We start from the raw sequence: 17,400 nt of genomic DNA, 5'->3' as shown, positions 1-17,400 counted from the left end.
TATAGGGAGAGACGGGTTTTTAAACGAACAAGAGAAACTTCCAATATAATTAGAAAAGAAAACTAAATTAATAAAAGTTCTCATATGCTTTGAAGTCATCAAAATCCTCCTTACTACTGCATAATAATATCTTCATCTTCTCATCAATTAAAGAACAATTTGAAATTGCAAACCTAAGTATAGTTCAACTGGTTAAGACATATATCTCCGTCAAAAAGATCGTAAATTCATATTCTCACCCTGTATGTTTTTGTAAAAATTATGAAATTAAAAGTCTATTATTAAAACATTCAAGTTCCCTACACCATCCAAATAAACCCCTCAGGCAACCTAAACTCAAGTTTGCAAAGTCGAAACCAAACAAGCACCCCTAAAATTTCTTACTTTCAATGAAAATTTAAAATATATATAGTTGCCTAAACATACATGTTTCTTAAAAATTGGGAGAAAAAAGGAGAAATTTGAAATGGAAATGTTAGAGAATAACTCATAAACTTTAAATCAAATTTCTTGTTATCTCAATAAATAAAGAATATATAGAATTAATTGAAGGAGGGGTATAATGGGAAATTCAAGAGAGAACGTCGTTTGAGGGGAGCAGTGCTAGGCTGTCGGAGGGTAGTTGGAAGAAGGGGCTGCTCGTGGCTGCGCAACATTACAATATATTTTGAATCATAATTCATTAATTCTATATCATTCATTTTCTAAATTTAGAATTATTTTATAATTTTTATCTTAATATTTGAAAAATATTTAATTTTCTACATCTTTTGACTATTGGGTCAATTCCAATATTTTATATAATGAGTTCTCAGTTTCTTGTTATCAGACGTCCAAAATTATTAATTTAGTAACTTTAAAGTATAATTTATATTTAAATCTTATTTCGAGCTCAAGTGTATATATTTTGATCCCAAAACTTGAGTTCCTTTTTATTTCTAATTTAAATAAAACTCATCTAATCCTTTTTATTACTTTCTTTATAAACTAATAAATACAAACCTAATATAGATACATTTTTTGTTCATTTATCTAATAAACAAATGTCTAGTAATATAGACAAATATTTGAAGTCGAAGACGTTAGATTCCAAAGTAGAATTAGATTTATACTAAATAATTAATGTAAAAGATGAATCTATTTCGTTGTTTTAGAAATTAAAAAAAGACCTACAAATTCAAGGACTAAAATGAAATAAGTATGAAATTTTGAGGATGGAAAGAAGATTTAAACCTGCAAATTGCAACTAAAAAGTATGTGAACTACCTAAACATTTTACAATCAATTAATTTAACCTTAATTAAAATGATAGCTCACTGTTTTATCAATAGTTGATTCATTTTTTAAAGCAATTATATATATATATATATATATATAGTTTTCAAAAGCTTATTTTTGTTTTTAAAATTTGACTAATAATTCAAACATATTTTCAAGAGGTGAAAATTTTAGTAACGATAATGTGCCCAAAAAAAAAAATTTAAAACAAAACATTTAAAAATAAAGTATTATCAAACAACACCAAATGTTTTAAATTTTCCATATAACTTTCTCAAAGTTTCAAAGAATGGTGATGAGGTCTAGAAAATAATAATTTTCAATGAAATGACATCCTTTAAATATTAAATATACGCCTCATTTATGCAAAAATAACATATCAACTATGTCATATTTATGATTTTATAATCATACCAACTTAAAAATTCTCTCCAAATGTAAATAAATATAGTCAGTTAGAGAGGGAAAAGACAAAAGGAAAGGAACAAAATATAAACTCTTAAAAGTATAAGAACAAAACTACGTCGAGACTTGAGAAGTATAATTTTAACCCAAAACACCCACAATTCTCATTCTCAATCTCAATTTTCGAACAATAAACGACTCTGCAAAAAAGCCTATTACTCTCGGATGAAGCAATGAGCAGAAGATGGTTAGCTTCTATCAAAGATTTTCAGAATCTTACCTTTGATTTCTTAGCTGATTGATGGGTAATTTTTGGAGCAAATCTTCCCAGCAAATATTGATATATTTCTCTGTACTTTGGTTAGTGATGCAGAGATTCCCATTGCCATTTGCCAATGCCAGCTTATGGCCTCCTAATGGAACCAAATCTGCTCCTGCCCCAACACAACCACCACCATTAATGCAAATCCAGCTGCCAACTAAAGATGCTTAGTTTTGTATTTGGAAATTTTTTGTTCCACCCAAAAAAAATAAATGTTCTTCAAGATGTGGATATGACCTTTAACAGTGAGAGAACCAAAAAAAATTCCATCAAACATGCTTTTAAAAAGTTGAATATCTACATGTTCAAAAATCTCTCAAACTTGTAAACATGATTTCAAGTGTACAGAAACCCAATCTGAGTGTGATGAAACAATTTCTAAAACTTGTTCTAGCAATACAGGTCCTTAATTTCTTAGATTTAAAGCATTTAGGTTACATAGAAAGAGGAGAAATCAGAAAAGGGAAAAACCAGGGTGGCTGGCTGCTTTGATGGCAGAATTATTCTGGCATAAGATGGTTATGATTGCAGCCTAAAATTAGCAAGGTGTCCTTTCAAATAAAAACTGCAAAGCAACTGCCAGGTCACTATTTGTGTTGCTGTGTGGTGTAATAACATTCCGGCACATTGACATGCAAAGATTTTTTAAGAAAGTTCTCTGTTGTACAAGTTGACAAATCAAGAAGATGGGTTTAATGAAACAAATTTACAGCCTTACACCTACATTATAATGGAATGATGATAGATATTTCAAGAAAAATAACAAACAAAAGTGAAATTTTGTATAAATGATTTGAATTGATAAAAAAATCAATATTTGTATGATTAAAACTAACATATATGTGTGAATTGATTAAACATCAACATAATCAGTTATCAAAACTAATATGAAAATTGGAAAGTGGAATGATAATATGTGCACAAAAGAAATAGAGTTGAGGGAAAAAGAAAATATGAAGCAACTTAGAACCTTAAAAATGACTTTAAACTATTTCTAATATATGTATTGGGGTATTGATTTTTTACAAACTTTCATGGATAATGTTGATAGTCTATATTTTTAAGAAAAAGGGTCTCCCATTTATCAATATTCAAAACCATTTTTCTGCAATTGATTAGAAGTAGAACACAGTTTGTTTCTTTCCATTGTCAATATACTTTAGAAGATTAAGAGGATAAGCTTTAACAACTACATCCAGATCAGACTCTAGCAAAGAAAAACAGAATAATGGTAACAGAATGGACTAATGCTACACTTACATCAATTAGACAGCGGGCGATATCCCCATTGAAGGTATTTGTATCCCTGGCCTTGAGGTCCATGCCTTGCGGTTTCTATATTCATTTATAGCCTGCAATCGCTTCCTCTCTTGTGAAGCAACTTGTGCAGATTTAAATGCCTGTATGAAACACCGAGGAAGGAGTAGACAAATACAACTTGTTAAATACTCAAAACTGAAATGTTCATTTAACTTGATCTTATACGATTAGATGTTACCTTCGGAACTGCAACCAACTTCAGTGGAGCTTCAACCACGTCTCCAAATTTGATTTTTTCATGTCTTGGGAAGTCTAGATCCTCCTCTGTCTTGGGTTTTTTATGTTTATTTTTTTTCGCCTCCTGAAATCTATTTAAAAATAAATGTAATGGCAATATCTGTTAGAAACGGGAACAGATATTTTACCAGGTCACTAAGCTTCTACAATAAACTTTTGTAAAATGGTACATGGCACTGAAAATGGGTAAATAAACAAGTGTATACAGAAACACACTGCATCACTGCCTATTACAGATTTTAAATTATTTAACTGCTAGATAAACATTGTGGGGCTCAATAGGATTTAAGGGTAATTTAATTTTGTGACAGCCTTGAGTTCAGTTGAATAAACAAAGGATTTGGGAATATTTTTAGTAAACAACCATAAGAAAGTAAGCATGGATATGGATGTGAGACACGGACACAATATGACAAGGACACATTGACACATCATTTTCTAAAAATTTAGAATACAGACACGGCAAGGACACGTTTGTTAATGCATATGTTAGGAATCTTCCTCACAAAAGTTGATATTCAAAGCAAAGATGATATTGAAAGCAAAGAGAGCCCTAAGGCATACAAAAGTCTTCACAGCCAATTTGAGAGGACTGCACTCTCCCTACCCAGATTCCTTAAACAAACAAAACATACCCTGTCCCTACAGCACCCCTCCGCATATAAGTACTAACTAACTTGAGGGGGGGTGAAATTCCCTCTCTGCCCCTCCTAACATAAGTATTGACTATTGGGGGCCTTACATCACCCTCGGGGTACAAAAGCACCTTGTCCTCAAGGTGGAATTCTGGAAACTGATGCCGAAACTCTGAGCGGTTCTCCCATGTTGCCTCCCATTCTGGTAGCCCCTTCCATCGCACGAGCAACTCTACCTGGCGAGTATCCTCATTTTGCTGCAGCTCCATAATCTCTTTAGGGATCGCTGTCCACTCAAAATCTTCGGAGAGGCGAGGTGGATGTGGGCAGACCTCTGTCGTGTCCCCTGTTGCCTTCTTGAGTTGAGAGATGTGGACCACTAGATGAATTGACGAACTGGGGAGGTCCAGCCGATACCCACACATTCCAGAATTTGATATGGGTCGAAGAACTTGGCAGAAAGCTTCTCATTACAGCACCGGGCAATGGAGCGCCGGCCATTCTATCATGGCTCGCACTTTTTCCGGATCCGCCTCGACCCCTTGTGCGGACACCCAATGCCCGAGATATTCCACTCTAGGTAGCCCAAACTAGCATTTGGATCGATTAGCATACAGGTGGTTGTCGCGCATCACATTGAACACCATAATGAGGTGTTGGAGGTGTGCCTGCAGATCTGGGCTATATACCAAGATATCATAAAAAAAAAAACAAGAATGAATTTACGAAGGAAAGGTCGGAAGATACTGTTCATGAGTGCTTGGAAGGTGGATGGCGCATTGGTGAGGCCGAATGGCATTACCAGAAACTCATAATGCCCCTCGTGTGTCCGGAAAGCAGTTTTGGGCACGTCCTCCTCATGGACCCATATTTGATGATACCCGGACTTCAAGTCTATCTTCGAGTACACTTGGGAGCCATGAAGTTCGTCTAGCAACTCCTCGATAACTGGTATGGGAAATTTGTTCGGTATTGTGGCGTTGTTCAGCGCCCGGTAATCGACACAAAACCGCCAACTGCCATCCTTCTTTTTTACCAACACGGGACTCGAGTACGGGCTCACACTCGGTCGGATTTGTGGGTAACGATAAGGTCATCATTTCCTCAATCAAACGCTCTATCTCTGTTTTCTGGATGTGTGGGTAACGATAAGGTCGGACGTTGACCGATGGGTGCCCCTCCGCTAGGGTGATTCGATGATCGATGTTGCATTGGGGGGAAGTCCCGAGGGCATCCGAAAACGGTCCCTACGACCAGATCGTTGATGAGCCGTTCTTCCGATGTGCGGTTGATGGCCTCACTCTCCCATGGTTCCCTTTCTTGAACATTAATCGCACGACACTCAACTACGTACCCTTGATCCCTCATATCCCATGTCTGCACTAGCCTTTTCATCGTCACTTTGGCACGAGTCAAGGACGGGTCTCCCTTGAGTGTCGTACGTGAGTCCTGGAATCTTTAAGTTTTGCCAGTTAACCTCAATTACCCCTAAGTTGGTCAGCCACTGCATACCCAGCACCACGTCGATGCCCCCAAGCTCGAGGGGTAAGAAATTTTCCACGATCGTAAGATTAGGTAGGGAGAGCACTACTAAATTGCATATCCCTTTACCACAAATGGTTGTACCCGACCCCATTATGACACCGTAGTTGGAAGCTCGGACCGTGGGATGTTGAGCTTCTCTACCAGTTTTAGAGAGATGGAATTGGGTGTAGCTCCACAGTTCACTACCACTACCACGGCTTCATTTTCGATCTGTCCGCGCAGTTTGATAGTCCCGGGTGTTGATATCCCTACCACCGAATTGAGGGAAAGCTCGGCCACCTCCACTACTTCTGTTGATTTCATGTCGGCCTCCTTGACAACGTCTCTTTCGAGTTCTACTTCGGCTTCGGTTCCGTCTTTCTGAACCACAAAACCCTAAGTTCTTTACCCTTGCATCGGTGACCTACCGTGTACCGTTCATCGCAACGGTAACACAATCCTTTCTCTTTCCGTGATTGAAATTCTGCCTCGGATAGTCGCTTGAAAGGGGTTTCCTCCTTGGTGATAGGTTTTTGAATCGAGGTTGAGCTGGGTAGCGTGATCGTACGAGTAGGGGGCACCTCCTGCTTAGCTGTCGTCGTACTTTGTGTTGCCTGCGACTTGGGATTCGGGTAGATTTCTCGTGCACCGTTCTCTTCTGCTCTCTTGGACCAGGCTAACTCGCGGTCTTCCACCAATTGGGCCTTGCGCATCAATTTCTCCAGCCCAACCAGTTCCCAGCATAACACCTCCGTACTGATCACTGGATCCAGTCCATTTATAAAGGCGTTCTCCAAGATCTCCTCCGTCAGGTGAGGCAGCGGCGCGGCCGTGGTTTCGAAAGCTTCAATGTATTCTTCCACTGTTCCTTCCTGTTTGATTGCCAAGAATTTAGCACAGAGAGATTTATTCTTGGAAGAACCGAACCTGGTAAAAAGTCGCAGCTTCAGGTCTCCCCAGTCACGAAAAGGTGGTCTTCCATCATTCCAACGGTACCAAGCTAATGCCTTCCCAGTGAAACTGATTACCGAAACCGTTGCCTTTTCAGAGTCCGATAAGTGGTGTATGTCAAAATACCTTTCCGCCTGGAACATCCAGTCGTCAAGGTCGACTTCGGAGAAAACCGACATCTCCAACTTTTTGAACTTGCTTCTATCTAAGTTTCCTTCACCGTCACCTTTCCTGTCATCGAACACTTCGGTGTCGTCAACTGCCTTTCGCTTCGCCGCCGTGTTGTTTTCACCGACCGAGATGGTCGGGTGGTTTTCTTCGGTCGGCGTCGTTGTTCCTCAGAGCGTGTTGTTAAGATCTCCACGCTACGCGCAATGTTTGCCAGAGATTCCTCTATGGCCGGAAGACGTGCTAGCTCCTTCCAAAAATCACTCATTTCCACGTCCATTAGTTCCAAACGCTCCTCAATCTGTTTCTGAGCCATTTTCCTTAACCTCCCTAGGATGACTTGCTCTGATACCAATTTGTTAGGAATCTTCCTGACAAAAGTTGATATTCAAAGCAAAGAGAGCCCTAAGGCATACAAAAGTCTTCACAGCCAATTCGAGAGGACTGCACTCTCCCTACCCAGATTCCTTAAACAAACAAAACATACCCTGTCACTACAGCACCCCTCCCCATATAAGTATTAACTAACTTGAGGGGGATGAAATTCCCTCTCTGCCCCTCCTAACATAAGTATTGACTATTAGGGGCCTTACAGTATACCTTTTAAGTATATATCATTTTTATACCGGAAGAAAACTCAAAGTCAACAAAATGAGTTTGTTGCATTTTACTCTCTAAATTTATTATACTTTGTCACATATTGCTATTTATGTCTATTTTTTATGCTTAACAAGTGTTCAATACGTGTCTAACAAGTGTCAAATCCATATTCACTTTATACAACTTGTGTGTGACACACAACTATTGAGCTAACAAATGTGTAGTACGTATCAGAAAGTCGGATGTCTGACACGTTACCCAAAATGAGTGTCCATGCTTTTTAAATTTTAGATAAGAATTCTGGTTGAAAAAATGGAGCAGAAAATTCGAGTCCCCCATCATCTCTCCAAATACATATTGAATTATGTGTTCTTCCTCTGTACCCCACCCTGTTCTCCTTAAGCAGAGATAAGCAGAGATCCTCTTCCTCTTCCTCTCCCCTATCCTCCTAAGTAATCATCCTCTTTTATCACGGCTACATCGCCCCCCCTCCCCCCCAATAACTAGCTCCACAACGGCGTTACAGACAAAATTACCCAAGTTTTATGCATCCCTAGCTATACTCAGCTTCACCATGCCTCTTTCTCACGTAAGTCAAATATACATGGGTCAGGCTCTACACCCGAAGTTTCACCTTATCCTAAAAAGGAAGAGAAACTAATGTTGAACATGGCCAAAAGCCTCCAAGGTTGCTTCATACTTCATAGACAGTGATCCCCTTCAATTTAACAAAACCACAAGTTCATTAAAAAGTAGAATGTCATTACTAGCTGGGTGTTAACCTTTCCTTTTCTTTATGTTGAACCCCTTTTGTTGGGCTGTTATTTTTTGTATGCCCTTGTGTTCTTCTTTCATTCTTTTTTTCTTTTTTCCAATGAAAAGTTCAATTTCCCATAAAAATAATAAATAAAAAGATTAAAACGTGGGAAGGCCAAAACACTGCACAAATTTCAATTCCATCACCAAATCTAGATCCTTTGCAAGTCAGGAAGGATTTCCCAAAACTGAATTAGATTACCAACACCGGTCCATAGATGAGAGCTGAGACATATGAAACATAGACGTATGGATGTAAAGGGAGGTAATTTCAACCAATAAGCCATAAAAAGAAACCTTCATTCCATATAATGGGATATGACTCACAAAAGCTTGGTGCTGATTTCTCAAAGCAGCAGCATGCCAAGGACTGTTGGCAATACGGCCTGAGCTGAAGGAAAAAGGGTTATCCGCTTGAAACTCAAATTTTCTCCTGTGACGATGAACTACAACTCACTTTTTGTTCCCAGCCCAACCAAGCACCTTCAGCATTTGGCAACTCATGGTCTTCAAATTTCCACCTTCTTCAATTTCAATTTGCTTTCATTTCAGCAACTTCTTTCCTTTCCCTTCCCTTCATCAGTATTGCCAACAATTGTCCTCTGATTGGACATGGGTTGATTGCCTTACGTTTGCATAGGCTCCTCTGACGAATTTGGATTACTTATTCCTGTGTTCCCCTTTAATTTCGATTTCAATGCCTCAAATCCCTCCAATATGATTGCTGTAATACCACTCTCCATTCCATCTAGAGTTTTTTTTAACATTCCGAACATCTAACTGCTCTAGCACCATAATTGATAGAATCTAGAGAATAGAACCAGTACTGAATACCTAAAAGAAAACAGTAAAATTTACAAGTAATTCAAAAAATTTGGAGACCTACCTCTTGAATAAACTCAAGCCTAAACAATAAAACAATGGTTTCCTTCATCCCCTCCCACTCACTCTATTCATAACCACCTTTTACTAACGAACTCCTTGGCTATGACTAATACCCTTAATAATATTTCTAACATTTGCCCTAATGATATTCCTAACACCAACCTTCTGAATAGCTTGTTTGGATAAACAATTTTGGATTGCATCCCTAGTATCCTTAATAATATTTCTGACATCACTACAACTGAATTCGTCATCATCTTCCTTGCCCTCTAATAGCTTCCCATAATCATCATCAATGATCAACAATTGCATTTTCATTGTGACACCTACTGCCAATGGTGAACTTCAAACATAACCTTTTTCCCTATGAGCTTGAGGTTCAACGACACCTTTTGACCAATGACCCCATTTTTTTAATCAACATTGGTTCCTCCAGGCCTTAGACCATTAACTCTAGTACTAAAGTAGCATGCCCTTGTTGGCTAGAAGTCACAAAGGACCTTACCAATGTGAGTTTCAATTTGCACTATAATCAATCAAACTATGCACCTGCACCTTGATGTAAGTTTATCCTCAACTCTCCATGACACCTCCATCATTCACCCCAAAATCCAGGAGAATAAGCAACCATACTTCAGCTCCTCTTACTCATTAAGAAATTGCTAGTCAAGCATGTATTTGAATGTCTCACAATGGTCTACGTGTATTGAGAACCTCACTAACTCTGTAGTCACACACACTAATATTTTCACTTGGACTTCCTTTTTCCAGTGCTCGAAATTGTTGGGTATCAAGGAGTCTTAACTTATCTTGACTAATATTCCTTGAAAATTGGCAATTCCAATTTGCTGAGACCAACCTCCTCCAGGCAGATTTACTCTATTTTGGCCCATTTACCGCAGGTTAACCTCCATTAGCTGTAGAACACATGCTCGCATTTTTTGCAGACTCCTTGACTATTTGTTGCGTAAGCAGAATTTTTCCATCATTCCTTCCTTGCAAGTATTTATCCTTCATTATATACACCAATTTCTGCAAACCCTTGTACATCCCTTGTTCTTACTGGGTCTATCATTGGAACATTGACTTGAGTCCCTAGAAATTGATTAATTGAATACATCAAATTGGTTTGATTTGGTTCTTTCTTCAACTACTTTCGTACCAGCATCCATCTTCTTAGTTGTCATCCCCCAGTTATAAACATATGATACCGATTGATAGCCGTAGCCCTTAACTCAATGAATAAGTGGACTAGGGATTTTATTTGGAGGAAAAGAATGAAAGAAATATGGTTTGAAAATGTGAAATAGGAAACTTGAGAGTCCCGTACTTGAATTTCCTGTTTTTCCTCTATCCAACATATTCTCCTGGTACAGAAATCTCCCCTCTCCATTGCCCTTCTAATTAATCCCCTTTTCTCACGAATACTCATCCCCCATTAATAACTCCACGATGCCCATGCAGCAAAGGACAAAATTACCCTTTTAAGCATCCTCTACTCTACTCACCATGCCTCTTACTCACACAAGTAAGGCATGTTGCGGTCTATCACTTTGCTAATAACATTATGGATCCAAACGATAGAAACTTACATTACTGCTCGAAACTTGGGCAGAAAGTTGACAAAAATGAGGTATGTGGGATCGTCTTACGAAGCCAAATTATGTCACTACCCAAAGGGAAAACATTAGGACATTACAATTTCTGGACTCTTCTAGTCATCATTTAAACAACTCATTAAAAAGTTAATTTTTACTTCCATTTATAGATGGGTAATAGAAAAAATGCAAAATGAACGAGTCATCTCAATACTAAAAATGCATGCGACCTCATAACCTGCATTAAAGTTCTTACTTTTTCCTACGTTCCCGTTTCTTTAAACGCCGATTTGATTCTCCCGCTAGTTCCTCAAAACGAAGGTCATTAACCTGCTTTCTCTTTCGTTTTTTGTCTTTCTTCTCACTGGACTTGCTTTGCATGTCATCACCACTATCTGTAAGCTGAGGCATTTCTGAATTCCCACCATTACCTTCGTTTTTTACATCAGTTCTTCCCCGAGCATCCTCCGGGTGGGATTTCTGTAAAGAAAGTGAAAGTGAAACGACAAAGGAGTATCAGAAATTAAGGGCATACAAAGCCGCTGTCATGCTCTTCCAGCAGGCATGAGCATTTCTGCATGCCCATCCACGGGGAGTAAGCTTAATTTCATGACCACGCCTGACAAAGTAACAGAAGGACCCTTTTGCTAAACAAAAGAAACTAATAATGGATACCTTGTACTATAACACAAAACCATCTACGTGGTAAGACATGGGCAACCGAAGAAGACTATGATGAAAATGATGATTAATCTCAACTTTCTTGCAAACAAGCTTATAACAACACATTAATTAGAAATTTCAAATACCAAATGATACATTGTCGATCTTTTGTCACCAACTCCTAATTTCAACTCCACTACTTCAAAAAAAATGCAATCTGAGACAGTGAAAAAAAATCTAACAAACTACCAGTCTACCAATTACCTTTTCAGAACTCACGGCTTCTTTCTTGCGCTTGTCCTGAGTATCCTTCAAGACCTTCTCAGACTCTGTGAGAACCCGGGGGAGAGTATATTACTACATGAAATTGATTAAACTCATCGACGAACAAATAAACGGTAATTGTAAGGAAACATACCTTGATCTCGAGAGGAAGTGAAGGACATTAGCTTGCGGAGTTTGGAAGGTAGAGCATCGAGTTTCGAAGAGTCCGGCGGAGGTGGGAGACGATCGTAAGTTCCATGTGCAGCTCTGTAATTCCGCTCTCTCCGCCGCTGTCCTTTGCCTCCCATCTCTCTCTAATGAAATTTGCAGCCCAACGTCCGAGTTGGGTGCCGGAGTACAGCCTCAAACGCCGCCGCCGATTAAGAACAACGGGAACTCGGCCTCAGACGGTCCTTGCTTTCTTCTTAAGGGCAGAAAACAAAATAGGTTTATGATAATTGATAACAAAATCAATATAAATAAAATAAGGAAATCAGAATATTATTTATTGAAAAAAAATAGCCTGATTAATCAGTATTATTTTTTACCCACCATTTTCAATTTCGTCCATTTATTAGGATCCTCTTAACTTTTTTTTTTCTTTGTTTGCTAAGCGGATGCCAAAAAATGTTTAATTTTATTTCTAAAATTTTAATTTTTGTTCATTTTAGTTCTTGAACTCTCCCCACGTTAGTTTTTGTCCAAATACTTTTAAAATGCAACCAATGTGGTTCTTATTTGCAAAATTTTAACACAAAAATTACACAATGAAAACCATTCAAGAAATTTAATGAGTGAAGTATCGTGTTAAAATTATGATCAAAATAAATGAGATAAAAATAAAAATGAATTGACCAAAATTATCACTTAAAGGACATTGACCAAAATAGACGTTTTGAGAATACATTGACTAAGATGAACAAAAGTGATCAAAAAATTATATATATGTGTGTATAACTTTTCAAACACATGTGCTTGTACTTTCAACCTTTGTTTGTTTTTTTAGTACAACATATGAGGGAGAAGAATCGAACATACGATCTTTTGGTTAGAGATAAATGTCTTAAAAGTTAGGCTTCGGTGGACAACTTTTGTTTATTTTAATCCATCCGTACTTTCAAAACGTTTATTTTTTCCTATACTTTTAAAAAGGGATTATTTTTATCCCTTCATTATCATTTTATATCATTTATTTCAATCGTAATTTTATCATGACACTTCATTTGCTAAATTTTTTAAAATGTAGTCATAAATTTGTATTAAACAGCTTTTATTGGGGATAAAGTTTGTGTTAAAAATTTTGCAAATAATAACCAAATCGATCACTTATTAAATTCCTAAGAGTCAAAACGGAAATTTGGAGAATAAAATGATTAAAATAAACAAAAGTTTTCACATGGCATAAATGAACGTTATGAAAATAAAGTCCTAAAATAGTATTTAAACTTCATTTTTTTTTTTGAATTATGTATATTGAATGAGTTTATTATTGCACCATCAAATCTCATATCTTCAATCCTCAAACTTTAGAGATGATTAGTGAAAAGTGCAACAATGAGCAATTTTGGAAAATGGAAAAGAAAAAGTATGGGCAAAGACTAAGAGTAATACTCTTTGGGGAGCATTAGCTTTTTAAATTTTTGACAAACTTATTTTGGTTTTTACCCTTATATATTCAAATTAATTATATTAGACCTCGCTAAAATTAATTTAATCACTCACATCATCATTTTATTATGATACAATGTAAGAGTTAAACGTAATTTCATTCAAAATTTTAAGAATATGATCGAAAGTTTTTAAAGTTTATAAATTAAATAAAAATAATCTTAAAATATTTTATTTAATTTTGAGATAAAAGATTCGAACTCAATAATCTTTTAATTCGAGATATATGTATTTAAAACAATCATGTTGGGATTCATTTTATGTGAGTAGTATTTAATTTTAGAGTGATTCCTATGAAAGTGTTGCAATAAATTACCAACCTTCATGTGAGTGTTAGGTGGGCTGCTTTTTTTTAGAGGTTTCCCACATTAATTACACAAGTGGACAAAATGGAAGATTTTCAACGCAAAATCAAGGGTAAAATACCCTTTTAGTCCATGTTCTATTTAGTCCTTAAGTTTCAAACATTGACAGTTTAGTCCCCAACCTTTAAAACATGGTTCTAAAACGTCCCTAAGTCAAACTTTTGTTAGTATATTTAACGAAGTTTGAAGCATTATGTGACATTTGCTAATATATTTACTATTTATGGTAAATGATGCGACATTTGTGGTTATCGAAAAAAGAAAAAAAGAAAAGAAACCAAATTAGTTTATTTAAGAAAAATGTGGGTTAACTTCCCCTCTCTACCACCTCTATGAAACTATCTCCCATGGCTATGGCTATTTCACTATATTGCTTTTGGGTTATGAATTCCTCTTCTAATTCTTAATTTCTAATTCTTGATTTCTAATTCTTGATTTTGCTTCTTCTACCAACTTCGATAAACTTTCCAGATGGGTTATCGTCCTCAACTTCTCTCCAGTTCACATTCCCCTTTAATACGAACAAAAAAATTTCGCAAACTGATATGAGGCGTAAACTCATTCAGCACTAAGATATTTGGGAAATAAGAACGGGAACAAAAAAATTATATGTTTATGTTTTGTTAATCGTAATATTGCTAAAGTTAAAAATAATCGTACCTCACTTACATCTCTATTTTTTTCCAAGTTAAAAAGAATAAACTCATCTAGATCTAAAACTTTTAGCACTAAGTCCAGGGCTTCGATGCCGGTCGATTACCCTCCATTCACGCATTTGCAGCTTCCCTTCTGATCGCCCTTTTATATCTGGAAGAAGTCCTCCCCACTCAGCTTCTCAGATCTGGAAGACAAAGATTTGGTTCAAGTTGATGGCGTGGTGCAGTTGATAGCGGCGGCTACCAAAGGAGGAAAGAAAAGGTAGAGAGAGGAGAGAACCGGAAAGAAAATGCCACATCAATCCTAAAAGAATATAAAACTCATATATTTTGCTACCTCATTTAAAAAGTCCATGTCAATAGAGTCCACTCACCAATTTAAACTGCCACGTCATTTTCCGTTAAATATACTAATGGAAGTTTGACTTCATGAACCTTTTAAAATCATTTTTCAAATGTCAGGAACCAAACTGTCCATTTTTTAAATTTAGGGACGAAATAGACACTTATCTTCAAACTTAGAGAACAAAAGTGTATTCTTACGCTAAAATAAATTATACACTATTTTTAAGGAAAGCTAAGAGCCTAAGACACAAATTTTGAATTTAAAACCGTGAATTGTGAAAGAGATATTTACTGAAAATTTTACATAAATTTAATATATATTTACTAAGATGTCATGACTTTTCAATTTTTTTAAAATATAGCATAAATGTGATGGAAGATTTTATATTATATTTGGAGTTACATTTAGATTATAAATTTTAGGCTATATGTGAAAACACCTATCTTTTATGTATTCCGTAAATACCTCGATTTTATTTTATTGTCAATTATTTTTATATTAAAAAAACTTAAATCTTAAAAAAAAAACATTCAATTTCCTTGATGTAATTTCAAATACTCAATTCATACAAATATTTATTCACTGAATAAATAAATACTTCACCAATTTCGAACTTGTTTAGTAACATTCTCATTTATAGAAAATAGTTGACTCCTCAACAATGAGAATAATTGTGTCCTCCTCGCCATCAAATATTTGACAACTCATTATTATTTAAGAAAAAGATTATTTTTATATTTCTCCTTCTTAGTTGTAAAACATTTAAATGGAACTTGAGGAGCAAGTATTTTTCCTCATTTATTATTTATCGTTTCCCATTTAAAATTTTTTGAAAAACAGATACCTCCGTCAATTATTCTTATGTCTTGTTTCTAATTTCAAAGACACATTTTTCAAATTACAAAATTTTTATAAACAACAAGAGTAAGTTTCCTCATATATGTGTTTCACAGGCTTTTTAGTTATACAATGCATAATAAATACAATATAGAACTTTTGAGTATTTAATTTGAAAATTTAATTTTCGTATAAAATTTGTCTTTTTAATTTATGTTTTCTTTTATTAAAAATTATGAAACGATAAAGAAGAAGAAAAATATGTTACAAATCACAAATGGAATGGGCCACAATGGTTTTTCTATTATTTTTTTTATAAACAAATCAATAGTGAATTTCCACCGACCTTTTTCAATCCAAATAAAAATTCGATTTTCCAAATGATTTTGAATTTTGTTTCGAAAAAGAATTGTTTTGATATTTGTTTTCTAGTAGAATAAAACTTAAAAGCTCTCAAAAGTCCATACGGAAGGGAGAAATTTCTCATCAAATCTACATCATCTCATCTTCAGACAGTCCGAAATCGATGGCGGCGGAGACGGCGGCGTTCGCGGCGGTCGTCTCTCTCCTGATCACGGCGGTTGCGTCTCAAGCTCCTCCGACGGCTTACACTAACCACACGGTGGGTGGCGCTGCAGGTTGGTTCTTCAACGCCACCAAGAACACTTCCGCTACCAATTACTCCTCTTGGACCGCCTCTCAAACTTTCAATCTCGGCGACTTCCTCAGTGAGTTCAATCTCTTCTTCCTCCTTTAGATTATTCTCATTCTTGATGGTTGATTGCTCTCTGAAATCTCCGCCTGATTGCCATTTGTTTCGTGAGAAAAAACAGAGAAAACTAGGCTATGGTTAGTTAGCTAGTTGAAGAAATTTCCTCGAGTGTTCTTGCTCAGAAATTTTTCAGCAAACGAATGTTCGATTAATTTGATCAACTAGATCAATAGATTTAACTTTCTGCCATCGTCTCTTCATACGTCAAATTCTGTGCTCAAATCTAGGTTTCTATTCCCCAATCTGAATTTGAAAATTGAAAACCCGATAACAGTTCTGTTCTCTCCGATCATCGATTCATCAATCAATTAACTAACAGCACTTCATTAATTGTCATTGTTTCGTTTACCTTGTTTTATTGCAGTTTTCAATACGAATTCGAATCAGACCGTGATCCAGACCTACAACCTAACGACATTCAAGAGCTGCTCCATCGACGATGCCGCCGATAACGACACGGTCCAGTACAACGGCGGCGATTCCGACTTCAACAAGCCATTGACCATCCCGGTGCCGCTGACGATCAAAGGCCCGAACTACTTCTTTTCCAACGCCGATGATGGCGTTCAATGCCAGCGAGGCATGGCCTTCGAGATCCAGGTCAATCCCGGCCTCGGCTTGCCGCCGAGTCTGAATCAGCCGCCACCGCCTCCGTACTCAACGCCGCCGGATTCCGATTCGGCTCAAACGCCTCCGTTGACGATTCCTCAGACGAAGGACAACGGCGGCTTCAAGAGCGTGGCTAACGTCCGGCGAGATTTCTTCTTCGTGGCGGTGCTGCCGCTGGTGCTGCTCTTCTAGAGGACGAACGAGGTCAGAATCCCTTCGAGTGGCATTTTTGTAATTTCGTGAGAGATATTGATTTTTGGACTTGTTTGGTCATAGGTCTAGGGTGGCCGCTGACCAGGACAAGTTCCTAATCCTAATCAGGTTTTGCTATTTCTATCTTTCCGCAGTTCCCATCATTCAATCAATATCATTAGTCAATAGAACTTAGAAGCCTTTTGATATATTATAAAAATATTAAATTTATTTTAATCAAATAACAACTTCTTAGATCTTCGTTAGCTGTGCTGTGCCAATATATTAT

At 36.7% G+C, this 17,400-nt stretch overlaps 2 protein-coding genes across 4 annotated transcripts; one reads left to right on the top strand and one right to left on the bottom strand.

Moving 5' to 3' along the window:
• Positions 1 to 1,751: 1,751 nt before the first annotated feature.
• Positions 1,752 to 12,121, bottom strand: LOC111021190 (coiled-coil protein). Of its 3 annotated transcripts, none has more exons than XM_022298072.2 (6): positions 11,821 to 12,121; positions 11,667 to 11,731; positions 10,996 to 11,219; positions 3,504 to 3,633; positions 3,266 to 3,405; positions 1,752 to 2,155 (listed from the first exon to the last, which is right to left on the bottom strand). In XM_022298072.2, the coding sequence occupies exons 1-5, from the start codon at positions 11,972 to 11,974 to the stop codon at positions 3,271 to 3,273; spliced, it is 708 nt and encodes a 235-aa protein (XP_022153764.1). In that variant the 5' UTR covers positions 11,975 to 12,121; the 3' UTR covers positions 1,752 to 2,155; positions 3,266 to 3,270. The 3 variants fall into 3 exon arrangements, with proteins under 3 accessions (XP_022153764.1, XP_022153750.1, XP_022153756.1); XM_022298058.2 differs by having other exon boundaries at positions 1,752 to 2,117; XM_022298064.2 differs by having other exon boundaries at positions 1,752 to 2,111.
• Positions 12,122 to 15,928: 3,807 nt separating this feature from the next.
• On the top strand, positions 15,929 to 17,377 carry LOC111015128 (early nodulin-like protein 18). Its single transcript, XM_022290064.2, has 3 exons — positions 15,929 to 16,266; positions 16,675 to 17,123; positions 17,196 to 17,377. The coding sequence occupies exons 1-2, from the start codon at positions 16,065 to 16,067 to the stop codon at positions 17,109 to 17,111; spliced, it is 639 nt and encodes a 212-aa protein (XP_022145756.1). The 5' UTR covers positions 15,929 to 16,064; the 3' UTR covers positions 17,112 to 17,123; positions 17,196 to 17,377.
• The last annotated feature ends 23 nt before the right edge of the window (positions 17,378 to 17,400 follow it).

Source organism: Momordica charantia, assembly GCF_013281855.1.
Source record: "Momordica charantia cultivar OHB3-1 chromosome 7 unlocalized genomic scaffold, Mcharantia_2.0 BLBB01000007.1, whole genome shotgun sequence".
Taxonomy (NCBI): Eukaryota; Viridiplantae; Streptophyta; class Magnoliopsida; order Cucurbitales; family Cucurbitaceae; genus Momordica; species Momordica charantia.
The sequence above is the reverse complement of the archived record's forward strand: the minus strand, read 5'-3'. Positions and strand labels throughout refer to the sequence as shown.

Bases quoted from the DNA above. Each gene is read 5' to 3' on its own strand.
- LOC111021190 (XM_022298072.2), bottom strand. From the start codon at position 11,974: ATGGGAGGCAAAGGACAGCGGCGGAGAGAGCGGAATTACAGAGCTGCA. The intron at 11,732-11,820 runs GTATGTTTCCTT...GGGTTCTCACAG, and splicing joins CACTTCCTCTCGAGATCAAG to AGTCTGAGAAGGTCTTGAAG. The intron at 3,634-10,995 runs GTAAGAACTTTA...ATTTTTAAATAG, and splicing joins AAACGGGAACGTAGGAAAAA to ATTTCAGGAGGCGAAAAAAA.
- LOC111015128 (XM_022290064.2), top strand. From the start codon at position 16,065: ATGGCGGCGGAGACGGCGGCGTTCGCGGCGGTCGTCTCTCTCCTGATC. The intron at 16,267-16,674 runs GTGAGTTCAATC...GTTTTATTGCAG, and splicing joins CAATCTCGGCGACTTCCTCA to TTTTCAATACGAATTCGAAT.